This window comes from Colias croceus, chromosome 7, assembly GCF_905220415.1.
Source record: "Colias croceus chromosome 7, ilColCroc2.1".
NCBI lineage: Eukaryota > Metazoa > Arthropoda > Insecta > Lepidoptera > Pieridae > Colias > Colias croceus.
This window is the reverse complement of record NC_059543.1, coordinates 5,971,898-5,994,584: the sequence shown is the minus strand read 5'-3', so window position 1 is coordinate 5,994,584 and position 22,687 is coordinate 5,971,898. Positions and strand designations below refer to the sequence as shown.

The following is a 22,687-nucleotide window of genomic DNA, read 5'->3' as shown; positions in this document are numbered from 1 at the left end:
ATCTTTCGCGTTTTGGCAGACTTGTATAATTTATGTCTGAACCTTTCTTATCTTCCTCCTGATCTTATGAGGACCGTTGTGGTGCCAGTTCCTAAAAATAAAACGGGTGAACTTTCGAGTTTAAACAATTACAGACCTATCTCACTGGGCACAATTCTGGGTAAAATTCTTGAAAGACTTATTTACCCAGAATTGTCGAAGAATGTTGTTATACACGATGCTCAGTTTGGTTTTCGTCCCGGGCTCTCAACAGATTCTGCAATTTTTAGCTTAAAAAGTGTTATAAATTATTATAAATCTCGAGATACGTCCGTGTACGCATGTTTTTTGGACCTCAGTCGCGCTTTTGATCTTGTGGATTATAAACTACTTTGGAATAAACTGTCCAATAGCTCAGTTCCATCAAATATTGTTGATTTGTTGAGATACTGGTACGAGAACCAAACCAATTGTGTGCGATGGGGCGACTCGTTGTCTAATGAATATAGATTAAACTGCGGAGTGCGCCAAGGTGGGCTTACCTCACCAGATTTGTTCAACTTGTATATGAATGACCTGATTGAGGAACTGAGTAAAACGAAGGTAGGTTGTCATATTGGCAGTACTTGTGTTAACAACCTCAGCTACGCCGACGACATGGTTCTTCTCAGTCCCTCAATCAATGGTCTGAGGCGCATGCTCTCAATCTGTGAGCGCTATGCGCTTGAGCATGGTCTGAAGTATAATGTTGGGAAATCACAAGTGATGGTTTTTAAGGCAGGTCGCGGGCCGGATATGGTTCCTAACGTTTGCTTGAATAGCACACCCGTTGAACGGGTGGGACGGTTCAAGTACTTGGGACACTTTCTCACAGAATCTGAATGATGACGAGGATATTGAACGTGAGCGTCGAGCGCTTGCCGTCAGATGCAACATGCTAGCACGCAGATTTTCTAAATGTAATGAAGAGGTAAAATCTATTCTATTCAAAACATATTGTCAAAATTTGTATACCTGTCAATTATGGTCAAATTTCTCTAGAAAAGCTTTAAGCACCATTAGGGTGCAGTATAATGATGCATACCGCATCCTAATGAAATTGCCTAGGTACTGCAGTGCGTCTAGCATGTTTGCAGATGGCGGCATCAATGACTTCTTCGCAATTATTAGATTGCGAATAGCATCTTTTTGGTCGCGTATACGCTCCTCTAATAACAAAATTATATATACGCTGTCCGAGTACTTGAACAGTCCCATTCTTAAGTATTGGTTATGTGTCCATCTGAATAAGAACCGTAAGTAGTTGTATTTTAATGTTATTTTCTTTTTGTTTTTAAAATGTAACAGTTTTTATAAGTGTTCCTAAAATACTCAAAATCTTAAATGTAATTTTAATTATATAAATATGGATACCAGATATCTGAAATAAAGATCTATTATTATTATTATTATAAATTTAAAAATATCTAAGTATGCATTTAAAATTATATATGTTAGCCGTTTCACGTTTGGTTTCCATAAAACAAGAGAAAAAAGCTTGGTATGGGATCAGATCATGCCGTGTGTGAAAATTGTCCTGAAATATTTTTTTAATTTTATTTATTTATATACTATAATATCGTTAAAATTAATAATTCATTTATTTTTTCCCATACCACTAACACAGATCATCGTCACATCTAATACGTACTTCCTTCCAATACTATTACGTATAAAATATCGTTAAATGCATTCAAATGCCCAACGGAGTTGGATTTTACGACAGTGACCATCTAAAATGTTCTTAAAAGCAAATGGAGGTGTATTGGCGTGTTAAGTTGAATATACGCCGTTCTCACAAGGCCCACCTGTCACCTTATATTTATGAAACATGTGGTTCTCAAAATTTATTAATATTTTTTTAAGGAACAATATTAATAAGAAACCGAATATTAATATAAATGATATAGTATCGCTTTAGAATAATAGGACAGTTTTTTGGCATCGTTAGTGCATTATTTATCAAAATGGAGATATTATTAATTATTCTAGTTAGATAAATTTTTAATACGGTCTATTATTTTATGTACCTATACTTAACAACTATTGTTCTCCTCAAAGAAGTCTATTTGTATAAAATAATGTTTAACTTTTAAGAAATATAAGTCTAATCTAGATTAATGACAGATATGGCTTACAAATTTTTGTATAAAGTAGATAAGTTTTAGTACTAAAATATACAATATATAGTAATAGATTGGACTTTGTTATCCCGAAACTTAGGACATTAACCTAAGTTCTGGAGAATGCCTGCTGGCGATAATATTTTTAATTGAAGATATCAAAGATAAAAAAATTTAAAATACGGTGGCAAGTCTAAATCAGAAATATTAGACTTTGAAATAATATGTATAATGTATATTATATACTAGAGTGAAAAAAGTGTTTTTATTTGATCCATTTTGGTTGCTGTTGCAAGTACTAGTACTAAGATTTAAAGGTAACGGTTCCAGTCAAGCGAAGGTAAGAATAGTGTATCGAATTAGTGAATTAATGGACGATATGTTTTTATAAAAAAAAAATTATGCTTATTCACTTGCAATGACAATATCTTTAATTAGCCTTTTAGATGGTTATTTATTTTTTAAGAAAATACTTCCAAAGAACAATCAAAATTTAATATTAAATGTTAACAATTATTTCTACGCGAAAATGGTGAACGTCCATCCGATCCGGTCCAAAAGCAAGAGAGCGCGACGTCTGACATTTGCCACCGTCTATTGCCTATTCCACTAACTCTTTACTAATATTATAAAGATTGAAGAGTTTGTTTGTTTGTTTGAACGCGCTAATCTCAGGAACGATTCGATTCGACAGGTCCGATTTGAAAAATTATTTCGGTGTTAGATAGTCCATTCATCGAGGAAGGCTATAAGGCTATATATTATCATCACGCTAAGACCAACAAAAGCGGACCCACGCGGGTGAAATCGCGTAGCGCAGCTTGTTATAAATAAAAATAACAAGAATCGATGTGTCAATTTTTTTAATATTTCACAATGCACAAAGGCTCAGATGTTTGAGAACCACTGGACTACAGATCGTTGGGAATACGCAGGAGTGCTACTCTATTTCCATACGTCGTGACGACTCAGTTTATTGTTTCCTACAATATAATGCTTGTATCGTATTTCTACAAAATATATTTTAGCACTTACGTGTATGTACTGAGATCACTACATTTCTTTGTACGTATAAACTCGTTGTAAAGCCAAGCAAAGTACAAATATTTATAAATGGTATCTCTATCCTATCTTAATCTAATTATCTTCGTATATAAAATTAAACCTATTTCTAATTATTTTCATCTATTTTTCACGAAAATGTATCACAATATTATTATGAATTTTGAATATATTCATTGTTCTTTTTCTCGTAACGGCCGGCCATACAGTGACATAATCTAAAGCTCATAATATACTTTATTCCGTCTGCAACCAAATTTGGCCCAGTAATGAATTCAGCCCCCACGAGGCCAGCGAGATTGACGCGGGCATGACAGCAACGAAATGAAGGCACAGTCTTTTGAGACTACGCTGTCGCTTATGAGGTTATCATACTGATATCATAAACGCCAAAGTTTGTACGTATGGATGTATGGTTGTATGGATGTTTGTTACTTTCACGTAAAAAGTACTGGACAAATTTTAATTAAACTTTACAGGAATATAGGTAATGATATATGTAAGAGGGTCTGCATAACACAATATGAGCTGTAGAAATACTTGATTATGCACGCGGGTTCGGCCATGAATGAAACCGCCCAGTACAATAGGTACTAGTAAACTAAAACGACGTTAGATAGATACAAGTTACCTAGTGACGTCATACTTTGGTCAGAGCTGGGCATTTTTTAAGTCATGAGTTAGGTCAGTTTCATGAGTTTATAATGTACAATTTAGGGTTAGCACATTTAATAAAAAAATGTGAACTTAATAGAAATGATGGCTGCAAAAGTACATAACTAATATTTATTTTGATTGAAATCAATTTACAACGTTTTCGAATTGATTTAAACTGGTCACGCAGTCAGGTCTTCAAAGTTTTTCATAGCACTTCGTAACCTTATTCTATGCCTTCATTAAACATTCCAATTAAAGCTTAGAACAACATTTTCATAGTTAATAACCCTAGCTTTATATGGTTTTGCCAAAATAATGTACCATAAATTTAAACATATTTTATCAAACAATACACTGAGGTCTAATAATGCAATAGAAGTCAAAACTGTTGCTAGAAACAATGAGCTTCATCTAATTAACGCATTGTTCACTATAATAAAGACTTAAATTTGTTAGTTTGTGTGCTTTATGCCTAGATAAAATGAACGTAACAATGGAAGTTTTCATTACTTTCAGCATTTTCTTTGGAAAATTCAACGCTACTTTTTGTTGGTAAAATGAGAATGCATAATTTTGACCATAAATATACAAGATTATATTATTATTTAACAGTATAACTATACAAAAGCAAGTGAATTAATAAGAGAAATTTAATTTGCTTCGAATATTCCTAATCATAATCGAGAAAATTGTGATGTTTTTTGATGAATGTACTCTCTACTCAGTGCAAAGTATAAGTATTAAGTAATTTTATACGAATCTTTAATTTATTCAAGAATTAAGAAAAGGACATACCTAAATAATTGAAATATATACTCAAACAAAAATCCTCACTACCTCAGTACTATTTTCTGGTCAAAGAAGACCGATTCCAAAATTAGCACTTAACTATTGCGTCTTGAGAAGTTTGCAAACTCCAGAACCCCAACGGGCCTTTAAATTTAAATGATCGTTTACGAGTTTATCTTCTGTGCGACGTGCCCACTTTAAGTGGTGTATAATTTATAGTTCAGTTCATGTGTTTATACATACATGTATTTACTTACTGTCCGGCAATCTATATCACTTAGGGCCGATTTTTCAATCCTTGAATAAAACTTACCCGTCCAATAAAGTATTACACGATAATATTAAAATGTCACCTGTAAACTGTCAAATACTGGCAATTAGAATACTTTTCATAAATGGTAGTTTAATACGTTATTCTACGAATAAGTTTTAACCAAGTATTGAAAAATCGGCCCTAATTGACATAAAAAATAGTTGAACGATTCTAAGATCTGTCCTATAAAAAACGTGTCGGTGGACTACGGTGACAAACATTATGACGCGAGAATTTTATATACAGAATATTTTATCAGGATGGGTTGCTATACGTAATTCAATACCGAAATTATATCATAATATAACTATCATATATTATATCATAATATATCATATATAACTGTTGTTAATTCTAAGAATTAAAAATAAAAGAATTAACTGGTTTCCTAGAGCTAACAATGTTAAAACTTAAAAGGTGAACTGATAAAATATAGCTAGTCTCCGGTTAAAGTATGACCATAAATAAAAAAAATAACAAATAATGAGTTTGGAGCAAGCAAAAAAAAAAAATATCGACATCATGCCTGTATTTGTTTGACTATCCTGTTTCTTGGTAAACTAAATCTATTTCAATGTAATGGAAGGGAATCATAATATTATATAGTTGTTGTATCATATCAGTAATTGTATTTGACTTTCTGCTTTTTTTTTGGTTGCATGGAAGAAATTGCTGTTAAGCAATAAAGCCGCCAATTGCTTCCTGTAATATCCTGCTTTTGTCGAACTGAGTATGCAATATAAAAATAAAATAAATAGAGACTTTTATCTATTCTCTTAGAATCACTATATCTGAGTAAACAAAACCTAACATTACAATATTATATAAATTCTTTGAAGTAAGTTATAACTTACTAATATATTATATATTCTATAATATACTATATTCTAGGTATATTGTATGTACATTGCTTTGAACATAATTGAGTCGCGAAAATTGCTTTTAGGGACGTCACCTTGTAATAAGCGAACACCAACTGAAGGCATCATCAATAAGTCTTTAAAAACTCTGTAAATACCCATTCATTGTTTAGGTACTGTCCATTGAAACTGTTTCAATTAATGTCTTTAATAATGAACAGGTCTGTTTTCCGATTTAGATAAATAAATATATTTTTTTAATGTGTAAATTGGGTAGGTATAGGTATTTTGAATAAAAATTTAAAGTTTTTTAAATAATGTAAAACAAATGCAGCTGTCGATGAAATAATATAATAATAAATGTCGTTAAAAAAACTCAAGTCAACTACATGAAAATACTCTGATAATAATTACTTAAAGTTTCTACAGCTATATAGGTAAGTACATTATCATAATTAGATGTAAATAAAATATGACAATTGTAGGCAACATCCACCGTCGTTTAGGAAATTACAATATCAAAATCCAATAGTAGGTATGTATGCCAGTTTTTCTTTACTTGTATTTGTTAAATAATGTAAAGGAATTTCAAAAACCTTTCTTTTTCTAAGCAATGAAGGTACAATACGGTCACATTGCGGGTGTAAGAACAATATTTGTTTTCCCTTGTTCGCTATAAAAAGTATTTGCGAAGTTACGAACTACCCTCAGCACGGAATCTAGGGGAAACTTGCCTAATTCGTACCACTTAAGGAGAACCTCAAAAATTTTGGAAATGAACAATGATACACAGTTATTTATATTAAGTAATTATAATTTCACTAATGTTCTATTAGTATTTCAACAAAAAATAACATATATCTTATAAACTTCTGAGAAATAAACAATTTTCAAAAACTTAAAAAAAGTACGATTTAAGACCATTCATCTTAAATCGTACTAGTATATTCTTAAATCGTACTTTGAGATCCTATCATTGGTTTACAGTCTTAAAAATCACAATCTTAATAATCTTCTCCTCTTTTTCTTAATTTTAATGTACCTAAATTAATTCTTATTAATACAGCGGATGGTCTTTGCCAAATCCTGACAGTCATCGCAGTAATAACATTTTGTTTTTTTAGTTGTCCCTGCACATAGCTCATGTAGGTAATTGTGAAGTATGGGTAGGTACCCATACTTCACAATTACCGCATTTAATCATGTTTTCTTTATCGTCTTCTTGACATATTTTGCAATACCAACTGTCATTTTCATCTTGTTCTTGTTTCTTTTTCTTGTTTCCTTTTTGAGGTGTTTTCGTTCGTTCGTACAGGTACGTTTTAAGAAGTTGCTGCGAGTACGAAATAGGCACAAGTATCAAAAGAATTTCAAATTTGCCGCAAAAAAAACTGTCAACGAACAAGCCGGCTTTACCTACTATGTGAAATATATTCACAAATATACGCATAAATATAAAATAAACAGTTAAACAACTTATGAACGGTATACTTGGAAGACAGTTCTTGTGAAGTGTGCGAAAAAATTACTCAAAAAGTAAGAAAAAACTTACTTGATAAATATTTTAGTCGGGAGCAACGTAACAGGTATTTATTTGTCACATGGCAATATGGCCGACTATTATTGACATTTTATGCCACCAGAGGCGCCGGTAACTATTACCCAAGCCGAGATATAGACGAGGTACGATTTAAGCGCAGGTACGAATTATGCAAGTTTACCCTACGCAGTTGTATTTTTTTCTCCTGTCAAGTTCGTCGATATATTAAAGTTTGGTTGTGGTCATCCATAGGCCCCTAGGGGACAATAATTCAGTTAGGAAACTATGCGAAGATGTGACTTATATACGAGTGAAAACATCTATATTTCTGGAATGAATACATCGACTAACTTTCTGTTTACAGCTTCACTCGCTTCGTCTAAAACCTAAACATAAATAGATTTTCTTTGCATACCTTTTGTATATGCAAAATTTGAACAAAAATGCATATAATACTAGAATATAACAAATAGAATACAATAATTCATAATATGGAGAACACAACAAACGATGAGTATTGGATAAACACGTATTTTCTTCAAATAAATTGTTATGTATCTATGATTTATTCTCCCAAGCTCTCGATAAATGGAAATCCTTTGTTTTTCAGTAAAACTGAAGCAAAATACTATTTTAAGACAAATATTTTGTTTATCTCTGTTCTATTGTTTGTTATGTTAATTATTTTGCTTAAGAAATTTAAGTGATGATAATAGGTATATAAAACTGCTACATAATGGTTATAAACTAGAATACAATTAATGATAATGTTTAAAACTCAAGTGAAAGTGTAATTAGAGCAAATATTTTTATCTATTTTCATAAATTTGTATTTTTAAACCACCATCGCACTAGTTTAAGAGACAAATAACAAAACAATATTTCAAACGAATAAAATAATTAACCGCTAAATAAAGAGTTAAATCATAAAATTAAACATTAGTATTCAAACGATTGCGCACAATACAAATGACAAATCATCATTTTGATTCACTTATTAATTAGCAGAAATTAGTCATAACGTTTCATACATAGTATAAAAAGAAAACAAGTAGGTAAGTTATCTTCGAACACCCCGCCGTTTCTATGTATGCGAAGCGCTTGGCCACGCCCCCGTTCATGTACGTACACAAGCTTGACGCACGCACACAACTCCGCTGAGTTCCTTCTCATGGACCGGTCTCTAGAGGGCCGCACCATTGCTGTGAGTGGTCGGTGTTTGTTTATACAATTACATATTTAAAATATCAAAGTGAAAAGTGACAACCCTTTTTTTTTTTTTTTTTTTTTTTTTTAACGTTGGGAAATGCATTTACGCATCCCCCTCTGCAGTTTTTCTGCGTGAGGGGGTATGTGGGACTCGCGAGAAGCCATACCCACTAAAACCCAACGGTGGCCTCCGTTCACCTTCCGCGGCAGGGGTTAACAGCCAGGCCTTATACCCCCACCGCGTACGTGGAGATTGCCGCGACTTGGCGGCTCACCCAAGCCCATAAAAGTGACAACCCTGCGCCTCGCGAGTTTTGGTAACGTACGCTTCTAAACGCCGGGAGTCGGCCTACTTGTTCTCTTTATACTATGTTTCATACGTACACGGGTGGATTTAATGAAGTCATTAGGTGTGTGTTTAATGATCATTGTAAAGCATATTATTTGCAAAACAACATAATTAAGTGCACGTAAATTGGTTTTCTAACTGCCGAGGCTTGGATTGCTTTATTTACGATACACGACGCGGTTGGCGCAGTGGTAAAGTAACTGCCTACTGAGCCGACGGTCCCGGGTTCGATCCCCGGTCAGGGCAAATATTTGTGTGATGAACTCAATTATTTGTTCTTGGGTCTGGGTGTTATTATCTATATATGTATTTATTAAATATTATATTTATCGTCGCCTAGTACCCACAACACAAGCCTTAATTGAGCTTACTGTGGGACTAGGTCGATTTGTGTAATAATGTCCTATAATATTTATTATTTATTTAAGAATTGTTATAATTAATTAGTTCGATTTTGTATTACGTAATTGAAAGATTCGACTCTCGTGTATTCTCGAATAAAAATATATTATTGTTTATCAGAGAATGTATGGGTAAACATCCTCCGTTATTATAAAACACGCAGGTTATTTATAATGTATTCTATAAATATTGTTTATATTATATTAATACTGTTGCATGATGTTGATTATATGTATTCTATTAATACTGTTGCAGTGCATAATCCATTTGGTATTTTATTTTTTTATTTTTACAATGAAAAGGTAAAACAGACAATTTGCTATTTAATTTATTTATAACACTAGTTATAAATAAATAAGTATGTGCCAAATATATATATAAATAAATAAGTATATGTTATTGTTATGATTGTAAATTGTAATTAGGTCAAGTCAGTAGCAAATAAACGATCGTCGTGAGAGAACGCATTTTTATTTCAAGCCTCAAGCCTCATTCAAAACTGAACTTTATTGCAGCAACATATGGTCCTTCGAGCCGGATAAGTTGCAGTGAGCAAATATTAGATTGCAATATTGTGAATGTGAAACAACAATTAGTCATCGCGCGACTGATTCATACAATTGAAGTTATAAGTTTTAACAACAAAATTATTTACAAAGTAATTATGTCGTCGGTTGAACAATTATTAGAACAACTGGAGGATTGTGCTACTTTGATTAAAAAGGCTTTAATAAATCACAAAAAAGCCCCAAAAGCTAGATTAACAAAGGGATATTTGAAAGTGAGATCTCAAGTTGTAGATGATTATTGGTCAACGTTTAAGGATCTTCATGGATCTCTTCTAAAGTTAGTACCGCAACAGGAAAGGAAAACATTACCATACTTCGTAAATGAAGAATATGACTTGTGCGAAGAACAATACATTTTGTTGAAGACAGAATTAACGGATTTGTTGGAATCGAGTTCAAGTACTTCGACGGCCGTAGCGGATTGTAAAGGAGAAGTGCAGTGGGTTGCGTCGGAAGCTAAATTACCTAGAATGGATTTACCAACATTTTCGGGTTGTTATGAAAATTGGCAAGTTTTTGAAGACTGTTTTATAACATTAATACATAATAATACCCATCTAAATAATTTTCAAAAACTACATTATTTAAAATTGTGTCTTACAGGCGAAGCTAGTGCTACATTGAAGCATTATCAAACTACTGATAACAATTATATTCCAGCTTGGGATACGCTCAAAAAACGTTATAGTCATAAACGACTGATATTAAATTCATATTTAAAAAAGTTATTTATGCAAAAAAAGGTTCAAATTCAGTCTTCAAGTCAGCTAAAATCATTTATCGATGTAACTAAAGAATGTATTATTGGTTTAAAAAACATAGGGATTTGCACGGAGTCTTGGGATCCAATTTTGTTATTTATTTCGTCTCAAAAATTAGACCACGAAACGCATAAAGAATGGGAAGATTACGTTAGTTCAACTCTCAATTTAACATCTGATGTATTTCCCACTTTCAATAATTTGGTTACGTTCTTAGAAGGAAGAATTCATGCTTTAGAGTTAACAACGACAGGCAATAGAACTTTAAAAGAACGCTCATATCATGTCGCGAATATTAATGATAAAATTTGTATTTTTTGCAACAAAGATAATCATATTCTTAGTCATTGTAAGGAATACGGGAAACTACAACCGAAAGAACGCAGCGCCTTCGCAAAATTAAAAGGTTTATGTTATAATTGTTTAGTACCGGGCCATACACTTATATATTGTAATCACAAGGCATCGTGCAGAATATGTGGTAAACGACATCATTCCCTCCTTCATGAACCTGGAAAGAAAAGCTTTACTCAAGAAGAAAATCAAAACTCGACACAATTATCTTTGCATACTAATGTAGAAGAACAACATGAAGAAGATGATATTTTAGAAGAGGTCAATATTAGCGATGCTACAATAACTTCACACATGGCTACACAACCATCTACGGCGTTACTCGCAACTGCTATTTTACCTGTCAAGGGGACGTCAGGACAAGTATATTATTTACGTGCTCTGATCGATCAAGGCTCTCAGGCGACGTTTATAAGTGAAAGAGCAGCTCAACACATAAAGGCAAAAAGGTTGCCTGTCAATGGAACAATATCAGGTGTTGGGTCCACATTAACAAGAACAAATCATATGATTCAACTTGAACTTGGTTCAAGGTATGATGATCAGCTTAATCTGAAGGTTAATGCGTATGTTATATCTACCAGACTTACAACACAACTTCCAAATAAGTTAATACCAATTGGTGATTGGCCGCACATTCAGGGCTTAAATTTAGCAGATCCAAGTTTCAATAAGCCCGGGAAGATAGATTTATTATTGGGAGTCGAAGTTTACGCACAAATTATGCTAGGAGAATTAATTAAGGGTCCACCAAACACTCCTTGCGCTCAGAATACAATGTTAGGTTGGATTATATTTGGAAAAACAAACACACAATACGAAAACAATAACGTTATTTCTCTTCATTGTCTAGGTCAAGATAGATGAAATGATGAAACTATTGTGGGAACTAGAACCAACAACTAAACGTGAATTAACACCTGAAGAACGACGCTGTGAAGAAATTTATTCATCAACACATTCGAGAACTAAAGATGGAAGATATATAGTGAAGTTGCCTTTGAAAAGAGACCCACCTATGATAAGTCAAGGGAGAACAAGAGAAATAGCTTTAAAGAGACTAGAATATTTAGAGAAGCGCTTTGAAAAGAATAAAGAGTTGAAGGATGATTATGCTAAGGTGATTCAAGAATACCTCGAATTGAATCATTTAGAAGAAGTTTCCGAGGACGAAAAAGATAATGCAGCTGTCTATCTTCCACACCATGCGGTCGTGAGAACAGACAAAGATACTACTAAAACAAGAGTAGTTTTCGACGCGTCATGTAAAGGTTTGAATAATGTGTCCCTTAACGACGACTTGATGGTGGGACCGACATTGCAAGAAGATTTAAGGTACCTAATTATGCGTTGGAGATTGAAACCAATTTGTTTTGTTGCCGACATAGAGAAAATGTACAGAGCAGTTATTGTTGAGCGTGGCCATCAAGATAATCAAAGAATACTGTGGCGCAATAATCCAAGTGATGAGGTTCGAGACTATAGACTGCTGCGAGTAACCTTTGGCACCGCATCCGCACCATTCTTGGCCATTCGAACTTTGCATCAGGTAGCTAACGATGAAGGTAGAAATTATGATATCGAGTCACAAATAATTAAGGAAGATTTTTTTGTAGATGATTTGATTTCTGGACGAGACACGGTGGACGAAGCTGTAGATTCTGCAAACAAAATAACACAAATATTAAATAATGGTGGCTTTTTGATCAAGAAGTGGTCATCAAACAGTGAATCGTTTTTACAACAATTGAAACCACTTCAAATTAATTCTGAAACAAATATAGATATAAAAACTGAAGGAATAATTAAAACCTTGGGACTTACCTGGAATCGGATCCACGATGAATTAAGATATCAATTAAAATTTAAAACTACACCTGAAAAACTAACTAAAAGGATAATATTAGCCGAAGCACAAAAACTATTCGATCCTCTTGGCTTTTTGGCTCCGACAATAATTCCTGCAAAAATAATTATCCAAAAACTCTGGGTTCAAGGCGTTGCTTGGGACGAAGAGACATCACCTGAAATAAAAAAAGAATGGTTAATATTAAGAAAAGGATTAGAAAAGGTTAATGAAGTGAAAATAAAAAGATGGTTACATACATTTAAGGATTCGATGAATACTATCACAGTTCATGGATTTTGTGACGCTTCTACGGTGGCCTACGCAGCAGCTGTGTATTTGAGAGTAGTAATGAATGATAGACAAATACACACCGGGTTGATAGCAGCAAAGGCAAGAGTCGCTCCAGTTAAACCAGTTTCTTTGCCAAGATTGGAACTTTGTGGAGCTGTAATTCTTTCTAGGCTACTTAAACAAGTTCAAGAAGCACTTAGAATATCTAACAATCAAATTTTTGCATGGACAGACTCAAAGATAGTTATGGCATGGTTAACAGGTGACCCAGCTCGTTGGAATGTTTTTGTAAGCAATCGAGTAGTTGAGATAATAGATAATATAGGGAATAAAAAATGGCATCACGCAACATCGGAAAATAATCCTGCTGATATAGCAAGCAGAGGAGAAAACTTACCTGATCTTATTAAAAATAAATTATGGTGGAATGGGCCAAATTGGCTTCAGACTGATGATATTCCCTTTGCAAAGGGTAATCCAGATTCAACGGACTTAGAAAGAAAGAATACTATTAGGCTAAATTTAAAAATTGAGGACACAATTAAAAATACTCTTAAATTCGAAATATTTGATTCTTTACAGGAAATGCTACGAGTAATAGTGTATGTTTTAAGATTTTTGAATTACAAAAAGGGACAAATTACAACTGATAAAAGCATTAAGGTAATAGAAATGGAAGATGCATTAAAAAGAATAATAAAAATAGAACAAAGAAAGGATTTTGCAGAAGAAATAGAAAGGTTGAAGAATAAAAGAAATTTAAGCAAAAACAGCAAACTCCTTTCTCTGAATCCAATATTAGATGATGCTCACATTCTCAGGGTGGGCGGTAGAATAAGACACGCAAACATACCTTTAGATTCAAAACACCCGATGATTCTTGGTTCCGAAAGCGATTTGGTCACGTTAATCATCGCAGATGCGCACAAGAAAACATTGCATGGGGGTTTGGAACTCACGTTAAACTATTTAAGAGCTCGTTTTTGGATTCTGAGGGTGAAGTCAACAGTCAAAAAATATATACATAAATGTATAATATGCGCTAAACTTAAAGCGAGTAGTAGTTGTCAACTTATGGGAGACTTACCTAAAGCACGAGTCACTCCAGCACGACCCTTCATAAATTCTGGTGTTGACTTTGCAGGTCCCTATGATATATTAATGACTAGAGCACGAGGTGTAAAAACTACAAAGGCATATATTTCTATTTTTGTATGTATGTGCACAAAGGCCATACATATAGAATTAGTAGGCGATCTGTCCTCTCAATCGTTTATAGGTGCTTTCAGACGATTTGTAGCACGACGAGGCAGGTGCACAGATATTTGGAGTGATCAGGGAAGAAATTTTGTTGGAGCTAACAAGGAATTAGTAGAAGCATGGTCACAGGCTGGTCTCAATTTTAAGGACAACATAGCAGACATTCTAGCACAAGAGGGTACACAGTGGCATTTTATTCCTGCCTACAGTCCTAATTTTGGAGGTCTTTGGGAGGCGGGAGTGAAATCAATGAAATACCATCTCAAAAGAATATTAAATACAAATGTAACGTTCGAAGAGATGACTACAATTTTGTGTGAAATTGAAGCTTGTTTAAATTCACGTCCACTATGTTCAAAGGCTAGTAATGATATTGATAATGTAGATGTGCTGACACCTGGGCATTTCCTAATTGGTGAAGCTCCAATTACTATCCCAACTCCAACCTTGTCTAATTTACAGACAAATTATTTATCACGATGGCAGCACACGCAAAAACTAGTACAAACCTTCTGGCATCGCTGGCAGTCGGAATATTTAACTCGACAGCAACAAAGACCAAAGTGGCAAACAAAACAATCTGAAATGGACATAGGAGATGTGGTTGTGATAAAAGAAGATAACTTACCACCCAGTAAATGGGCTCTTGGTCGTATTGTTGAGAAACATCCTGGAGAAGATGGTATTTGTCGAGTGTATAGCGTTAAATATCGCGGTAAAATAATAAAACGTTCCGTTACTAAGTTATGCCAATTATCAATTAAATAAACAGTTAATGAATAACTTATATATAATAAGTTTGTTTATGTTTAATTGAACTTACCTTACCTATTGTTTTACATTGTATAAGTTTTGTTTTAAAACCCGTTTTGGTGGGCGGCATGTTATGATTGTAAATTGTAATTAGGTCAAGTCAGTAGCAAATAAACGATCGTCGTGAGAGAACGCATTTTTATTTCAAGCCTCAAGCCTCATTCAAAACTGAACTTTATTGCAGCAACAGTTATAAATAAATAAGTGTGTGCGAAGCCGGGGCGGACCTAGTGGTCCGCCCCGGCTTCGCCCGTGGTACAAATTTCGCAATAAAAGGTAGCCTATGTCCTTTCTCGGGTATCAAAATATCTCCACCGAATTTCATGCAAATTGGTTCAGTAGTTTAGGCGTGATTAACTGATAGACCGACAGAGTTAATTTCGCATTTATAATATTACAGTGAATATCCATATTCAACTGTTTAAAGCTTATATTATGTTTATATTATGAGTACTATAATATTATATTTAACCTATGACATAAATAAATAATATTTTTAGGTTACTAATAAATAATTGGGAATAAATGTAATTGATTACTAAACTATTCTTAACATCTACCTACTTGGTAAATAATATCTACTACTAATTTAGATTAAATAAAAAAATAACAAATAATTCACATATCAAGCAAAACGAAAGAAATATTGTGGGATTATTCCCATGTATGCTGATAAATCTAATTCATTTTTATTCCTCAAGAAGATTTTCTAGAATATTTATATTCAATGGATACATAATGAGGAAAGCTTGAGTTAACTTTATAAGTATTATCGAAATTCTTTTGCGAACATTTAATTTTGTGTTCCTCAATTAAGCGCGTCACACACGGTGAAGATACTATAATATTTTATGTTAAGATACTCTAATATAAAACGTTATAGTATCTTAAGGTATCCGTTATCAGCGTTCTGACCATCATTTTTCTTTTTGTCATTGCGTACTAAGACCCCTGTAGAACCGCCATCCTGTTACAAGTGACCTGAATTTTTGTGAGTCATTTGTAACAGGATGGCGGTTCTACCAAATCGGACCAATAGTTCCCGAGATTAGCGCGTTCAAACAAACAAACAAATAAACTCTTCAGCTTTATAATATTAGTATAGATTGATTATATTATGGCATAAATATTTAATCTATACGCTTGTTACTAACTCAAGCACCCCAAGTACCACAGACAATTTAATAGTAGTACTGCTATAATTACAATCATAGACTGTAACTACGTTCGTGCAATAGTGTCGCTATACGCTAGCCTAAGAGAATAAATTGAATAAATTCCCTGGATGGAGCTTCGGCATTTAATAGCTACATTTTGTTACAGTAAGCCGTCGTCCCAGGGCCCCAGCGGTGGGCAGGCGCTTGATAGCTCGTCTGTACTGACGTACGTTTTTCATTTAAACAGATAATTGAACTTGTATATTGTTACAGTTGCAATTATTGTTTAATATGTTTTAGCTTCTACTGCTAAATCGTAATCGTACACAAGGGATTTTCTGTGATAGTCAAAGCGATGTAATATGCGATATGAATTTTAAAAAGCTCTATAAGCTATTTTATAAGCTATTTTATGAAGTTATAAAAGTTGGAATTAAAATTGTAATTAAAAGTTTAATTTTTATGTTGTATTGCTATAACCCATTAAGACCACTAAAAACTATAGTTCTTAACAACAATTCTTAAACTAAATAACAAATATTTATGGACCGTATTTTTGTAAGTACTTACTTCAGAAATAGAATTTAGATAATAGAAGGTTATTTTAAAAATCCTACATCACTCTCAGATACATTATAAATATTTTATGTGTGCAAAAATAACAACAACTCATCGCTCCATTTCACCTCTAGGCATTTATTTAGAACGTTCACACAAATCTGTTAATCAAAACTGAGTTAATTTTTATTTATGTATTTTTTTTTCTGTCACATACATGGGCTGGTTGCAGAGCTTCACCGACCATCAGTGCGTACGACAGTCGCGCTTGTCATATGTATGGAAATTCATGAAACCGTTCATAGCTAGACCGACCATACGCACGCGTATTTCCATACATATGACAAGCGCGACTGACGTACGCACTTATGGTCGGTGAAGCTCTACAACCGGCCATAATAATTATTATTATAGATAACACATTCGTATCTTCCAACAATCTATACCAAAAAACACAGTCAAAATCAACTCATCAAGTATTGATCACACAATAGAAACAAAGCATCTTATTTTACATCATCTTCCCTCTTATAATAGCTAGAATAAGTACCTCATTCCATTACCCTCATGAAGGCAGCAAATTGAATGAACTGATTCGAAGAAATTACGAGAGATTTCCACTCGAAGAGGGGTTTATTTACAAATCAAATTTTTACGAAACGATGGGATCCTTTGTAACATCGTTAGGGTCACTTTAACTAGCTCTTATAAAATTTTCAATGCTGAGCTGTGTTTATACGAATCTTTTAACTTAAATTTGAATTCGAGGAGAAGGTATTTGTGAATCACGTTGAAGATAATGTTGTATAAATTGTAGTGCAATTTTATGTGGCTGTTAGTTTTTTCTATACTTTCTTAATAATTCTTAAACTTACGTATTATTAAAAATTTATATTCAGTAACCTACACAAAAAAATGTGACATATACATTATAGGGTTCCTAAAGAAGTAAAGCATTTTCAGGAAAATGCCAAAAATCACAGGTGCGGTGTAAGCAGATTGACACCCAACGATTTAACAAATTGACATTTTGTCCAAATTGGGAGAAAATCCTGTGAATTTGACAATATATTTATATAAGTTACTCTTATGAACACGTCAGACGTTAAATAAATTCTCTTACATTTTTATTTAGTACGAAAATACAAGGGCGTGCGCCAAAAACACTGGAAACATTACTGCTTTTTATTACCGTGAAAGGTAGGTAACCTTTTGGTAGAGATATAAAAACATGATATTATTTATTCAAGTAAAAACAAAAATTATTCTGAGTATTGTTGTGATGGTGCAAAATAAAACAAAACTAATTACTTTATTATTAAGAAACGGTAATTAACACATTTTGGTCCTATAACAATATACACTAGACAGTAATAAACAATAATGAATATCTATAATATCTATACTAATATTATAAAGAGGAAAGGTTTGTAATTGTGTATGTATGTATGGTATTCACGCATTAACTACTGGACACATTTCAAAAATTCTTTCACCATTAGAAAGCTGCATCTTCACTGAGCAACATAGGTTAAATTGCATTCTCAAAAAAGAGATCCTTACCAAAAATGCAATAATGTAACCCAAATTATAAAAAATTCCTTTATAAAAATTCTGTCATCGCGTGCGCTGCGGAATCTATTCCTTGAAGTACGAGGATGGTTCTTATGAAAAAAAAAACGCAAACATGTAGGTACCACGGGCGAAGCCGGGGCGGACCACTAGTATTTGATAAGAATAGAAAGTAATTATTATTGTTTCGTTCCTATTAGAGAAAACATTTTTTTAAATATGATAATGAACTTAAATAATATATCCCATCTGTTAATGCCGTAAGTAGGTATATTCTGCTATAATATTATGTGTATTAAAAAATATACTCAATGAGTACTTTTTCTAAAAAAATACTTTTAGTATCCCAGTTTTTATTGCATTTTTCAATGTTAGCAATAATTATACTTTACAAATTGGAACGAACATTGTAACATTAGTCAGGGTGTGCTAATTGAAGTACTTTTTATAACTTTGGAGAAAAATGGAAAATGTTTGCACGAAAATATCTCGGCTCCGTATTTCACGGCGCCAGTTGTAAAAATATGACTCTAGCACCTTATAAACTTTGTGCATTTTAAATTCGTAATATATAATTTTCATCATGTCGGCAAGTAGAAATTTTAATGAAATTCTTCATTTCCCCATATTGTTCTTGATATTAAACTCAAACCCGGTCTGATCTGAAATTCTAAGTGAAACTCGATATTCTCCGAACCTAATATAGTTAAATATTATCAAGAAATAGTAATGTTGAAATTATGTAAATATAGAATAATATTTTTTATCTAGAAAGCATCAAAAATAATCAAAGTACTATTAAATATATATGTACAAAAACTACACAACATGAGTTATTCAAGCCAATTTAGTTGAAAGTTTTTTCCTTTTATAATATTTTAGTCTTCAGCCTTACTACGTAACTTAAGAGCCCAGAGAGAGTGCTCCCTTTACGATTATCGAGCTCCAAATATACCACTCAAACACAAAGACATGTTTAGATATTGTTCGTATAGGGTAGGATTTTTGGGCAGCGCAAGCAAAGAGGTAGGTAGGCCACCTGATGTAAAATGGTCATCACCGCCCATGAACACTAGAAACACTGGTAGTATTACAGACGCATTTGCAGCCAGCATTTTAATGACAAATAAGCTATTTCCTTGGTGACCTGAATGTCGTTATTGTTCGGGAACACCGCAGGATCGTGCCAAAGCTTCTCCGTAATTGGAAGGAAGTTTGTGAAGCAAAATCTAACAACAATTTTAGCTGATTCTTATAGATTGCAAAGCGAATACACTGTAATAATATTATCTAAGTTATTGCATTATCTTTCAAGTTTCAACTACAAAATTTAGAATCTTGTTTATACAACCGCTTCAGTAACTGCTAGCGCGTAAGGGCTCTCTTAGAGCAACTTTTGTCTCCGCAACTATTTTGTCTCTCCCATCTACTCTATGGGCTAATTATTGAAAGTGCGCGCATGTAGCGACGCAACTCCCCATAGAGTTGATGGGAGAGACAAAATAGTTGCACAGACAAAAGTTGCTCTTGCGCGCTAGCTAAATGTTCAAAAAGTTTTCAGATTCAGCATGAAAAGTTAATAAATAAGATAATTAATTTACTTTAGTTCGTATTCAAATACGTTCAATTCAGTCAATTGGGTCACATTGTTAGCAAAGCACGAGGTAATTTAATTTATCGTCAGTTAAATACAATATTGAGTCGTCGTCTAGAAGTCAAAGTTGGTTACTGCAGCGCTTGACGTGTACAAGTCGCCTTTTGAAGTTGAAAGGAGTTCAAATCTGAGATAGAGATAACTAACTTTTAAATGCGAAATGTGATAGTTGGATCTTCTATATCTGGTTATGTGATTCAAGAGCATTGTGATTATGGGCTATACTTTTATTTCTTGTATCATATTAGTGTATTTATTTATTGTATTTGATTAGTTTTAACTTATATTTTTCAAAATCATAAGGAACAATAAGTAGGTGGAGCGAAAACGAAGCGAAGGCAGGTCGCATACAACTTTTATTGCGCAAAATTAAAGCGAAGCGACAGCGAACCGTTATTAAAAATTATAACCCAACTTGCATCTTTTCTTAGCAGCTGCACGTCAACTTTCCATGAGACATCGTACAATAATTTATATACAGCGAGTAATAATTTATCATCGGGAAGACAGCGCGTAATGGAACCGCTGCATCGTGTGGAGATCAAAGTATTGTGTTGGTGCATTTCGTGGGGTTAATGTATAATGAATTTTCGTTAATTGGTATAAAATTATACGTTCTAATCAAGTAAATAAAGTAATATAGGTAAAGTGGTGTTGCTTACTTCTTCTATTACCTAAGCTTGTGTTTGTTTATATCCGACGTATCTTGATATTTCAACGATCATCGCTGAAAATACTATATTGGTGCAGTGTGCACATCGAAGTAGTGTGTTCTAGCAATGTTATCTCTTTTGTCTATCAATTCTCAACATTTTATACAGCTGCTAGTGGCAAAAAAAACTTTAAAACAAATATACATTAAACACTTATAATATCGATATTATAAAAATGAAACTAAAACGAATGAATACACACAAGAAGCAAGGAATCACGTAAGCGGTAGATGTAGACAGCGTGATCTAGTTTGAGACATGTTTATTTGTATTTTAGCATTGCTCTATCAGCGAAATATATTATACACATTAAAATTATGTCCGTCTGACAATTATCTGCGTCTTATAGACATCCCGTACAAATCTATATGTATTAATAATTATTATTTTACTTATAATGTAGGACCTTAGTATAGGACGCTAACAAAAAATATAGTTTGAGATATATTGACATGATTTTAAAAGAGCGACTATCCGAATATCGAGAAGAACCGGCAAGAAACTCCAGATACTTGCCCGTTCTTCTTCATAGATAATGCTGCTTTCCGAATTGCTGGTAAATGGTAAAAAATTATGTTATGACACCCGTTTCGAAATGCTTCTAGAAGAAGTCTAATTGAATAAATAAATGTTTGAGATTGTGTTTGAGAAACGTAGGAATTAAAAGATTTTTGCAAAGTTTGGTAGGTAATTTAGATCGATGTATGTTTGTTACTCAAATTATAAAAAAATGTTTGAGCAGATCTAGGTTTAACTGCACACGTTATTAGAACATATTGTATTCTCCATTTTTTACCTGGGTACTACGCGCATGAAGAAACAGGTTTCAGGTATTTCGTGAGCTTGTGTTTTTATTTGAATAAGACATTATTTAAGCTATAAAAATATACATTCATCAAGATGCACATATCTGTAAAGTTCACAGTAAAGAACGATTGACCTACTATGATTGGAAGTAATCAATTCTCCAACTGGCGTATAGATACGCTGAGAAAATTATTTATTAATATTATCTTTGAGTGTCGAAACGTACCTATACAATAACATAAAATATCATTTTCATAATTAAGCTGCATACTCATATATAAGCATAATTGTATACATAATTATACATAATTCATAATATAAAAATGAATCCCAAAATGTGTTGGTAAGCGCATAACTTTATAACAGCTGAACCGATTTCTTTAATTATTTTTTTATTATATTCTTTGAAGTACGAGGATGGATCTTATGTAAAGAAAACGTGAATATGTACCACGAGCGAAGCCGGGGCGGACCGCTAGTAATTCATAAAGTTGTTGGAGGATGCCTATGCCAAAACCCACATTTGACTGCTAAAAATTTTATGATTAAATACAATATTATTTACCGTTTATAGGATACAATGTTTGTAATTCATTACATAATAAAAGAGCTTTATTATTATACATATATTATAAACCTACACATGTGCATGCTAGACTTCTACACATATTATGCATGCTTATATTCCTGAGCACACACGTACACATACTCGCAGGTATACTAGTGTGTGTATATGTCCATGCAGTCTCAGTATGATTGTAGCATATTTACTACATCACAGCGTGATAGATGAAATCAAATAACATTAACTAATTGTTATTATAACAATAATTATCTACTTTAAGGAAGAAGAAATAACGGTGAATTTTAAATCAACAAAGGAATTCTTAGGTCATTTTTGCGGTTAGGCTATCTTTCGTTTAGTAGCAAAAAAATGCTAAATCAAATTAAATTTTAAATTAGGAATAAGTGCACTAGACAATACAATCAATACTCATCTGAAAGAA

At 33.1% G+C, this 22,687-nt stretch overlaps 1 protein-coding gene across 1 annotated transcript; it reads left to right on the top strand.

Annotated features, from left to right (window-relative positions):
* Positions 1 to 9,986: 9,986 nt before the first annotated feature.
* Positions 9,987 to 15,174, top strand: LOC123693235. The gene is made up of 3 exons (XM_045638236.1): positions 9,987 to 10,330; positions 11,126 to 11,564; positions 11,860 to 15,174. The coding sequence occupies exons 1-3, from the start codon at positions 9,987 to 9,989 to the stop codon at positions 15,172 to 15,174; spliced, it is 4,098 nt and encodes a 1,365-aa protein (XP_045494192.1).
* Positions 15,175 to 22,687: the final 7,513 nt, after the last annotated feature.

Bases quoted from the DNA above. Each gene is read 5' to 3' on its own strand.
- LOC123693235 (XM_045638236.1), top strand. From the start codon at position 9,987: ATGTCGTCGGTTGAACAATTATTAGAACAACTGGAGGATTGTGCTACT. The intron at 10,331-11,125 runs GTGGGTTGCGTC...GGCATCGTGCAG, and splicing joins GATTGTAAAGGAGAAGTGCA to AATATGTGGTAAACGACATC. The intron at 11,565-11,859 runs GTTAATGCGTAT...TTCATTGTCTAG, and splicing joins ATGATCAGCTTAATCTGAAG to GTCAAGATAGATGAAATGAT.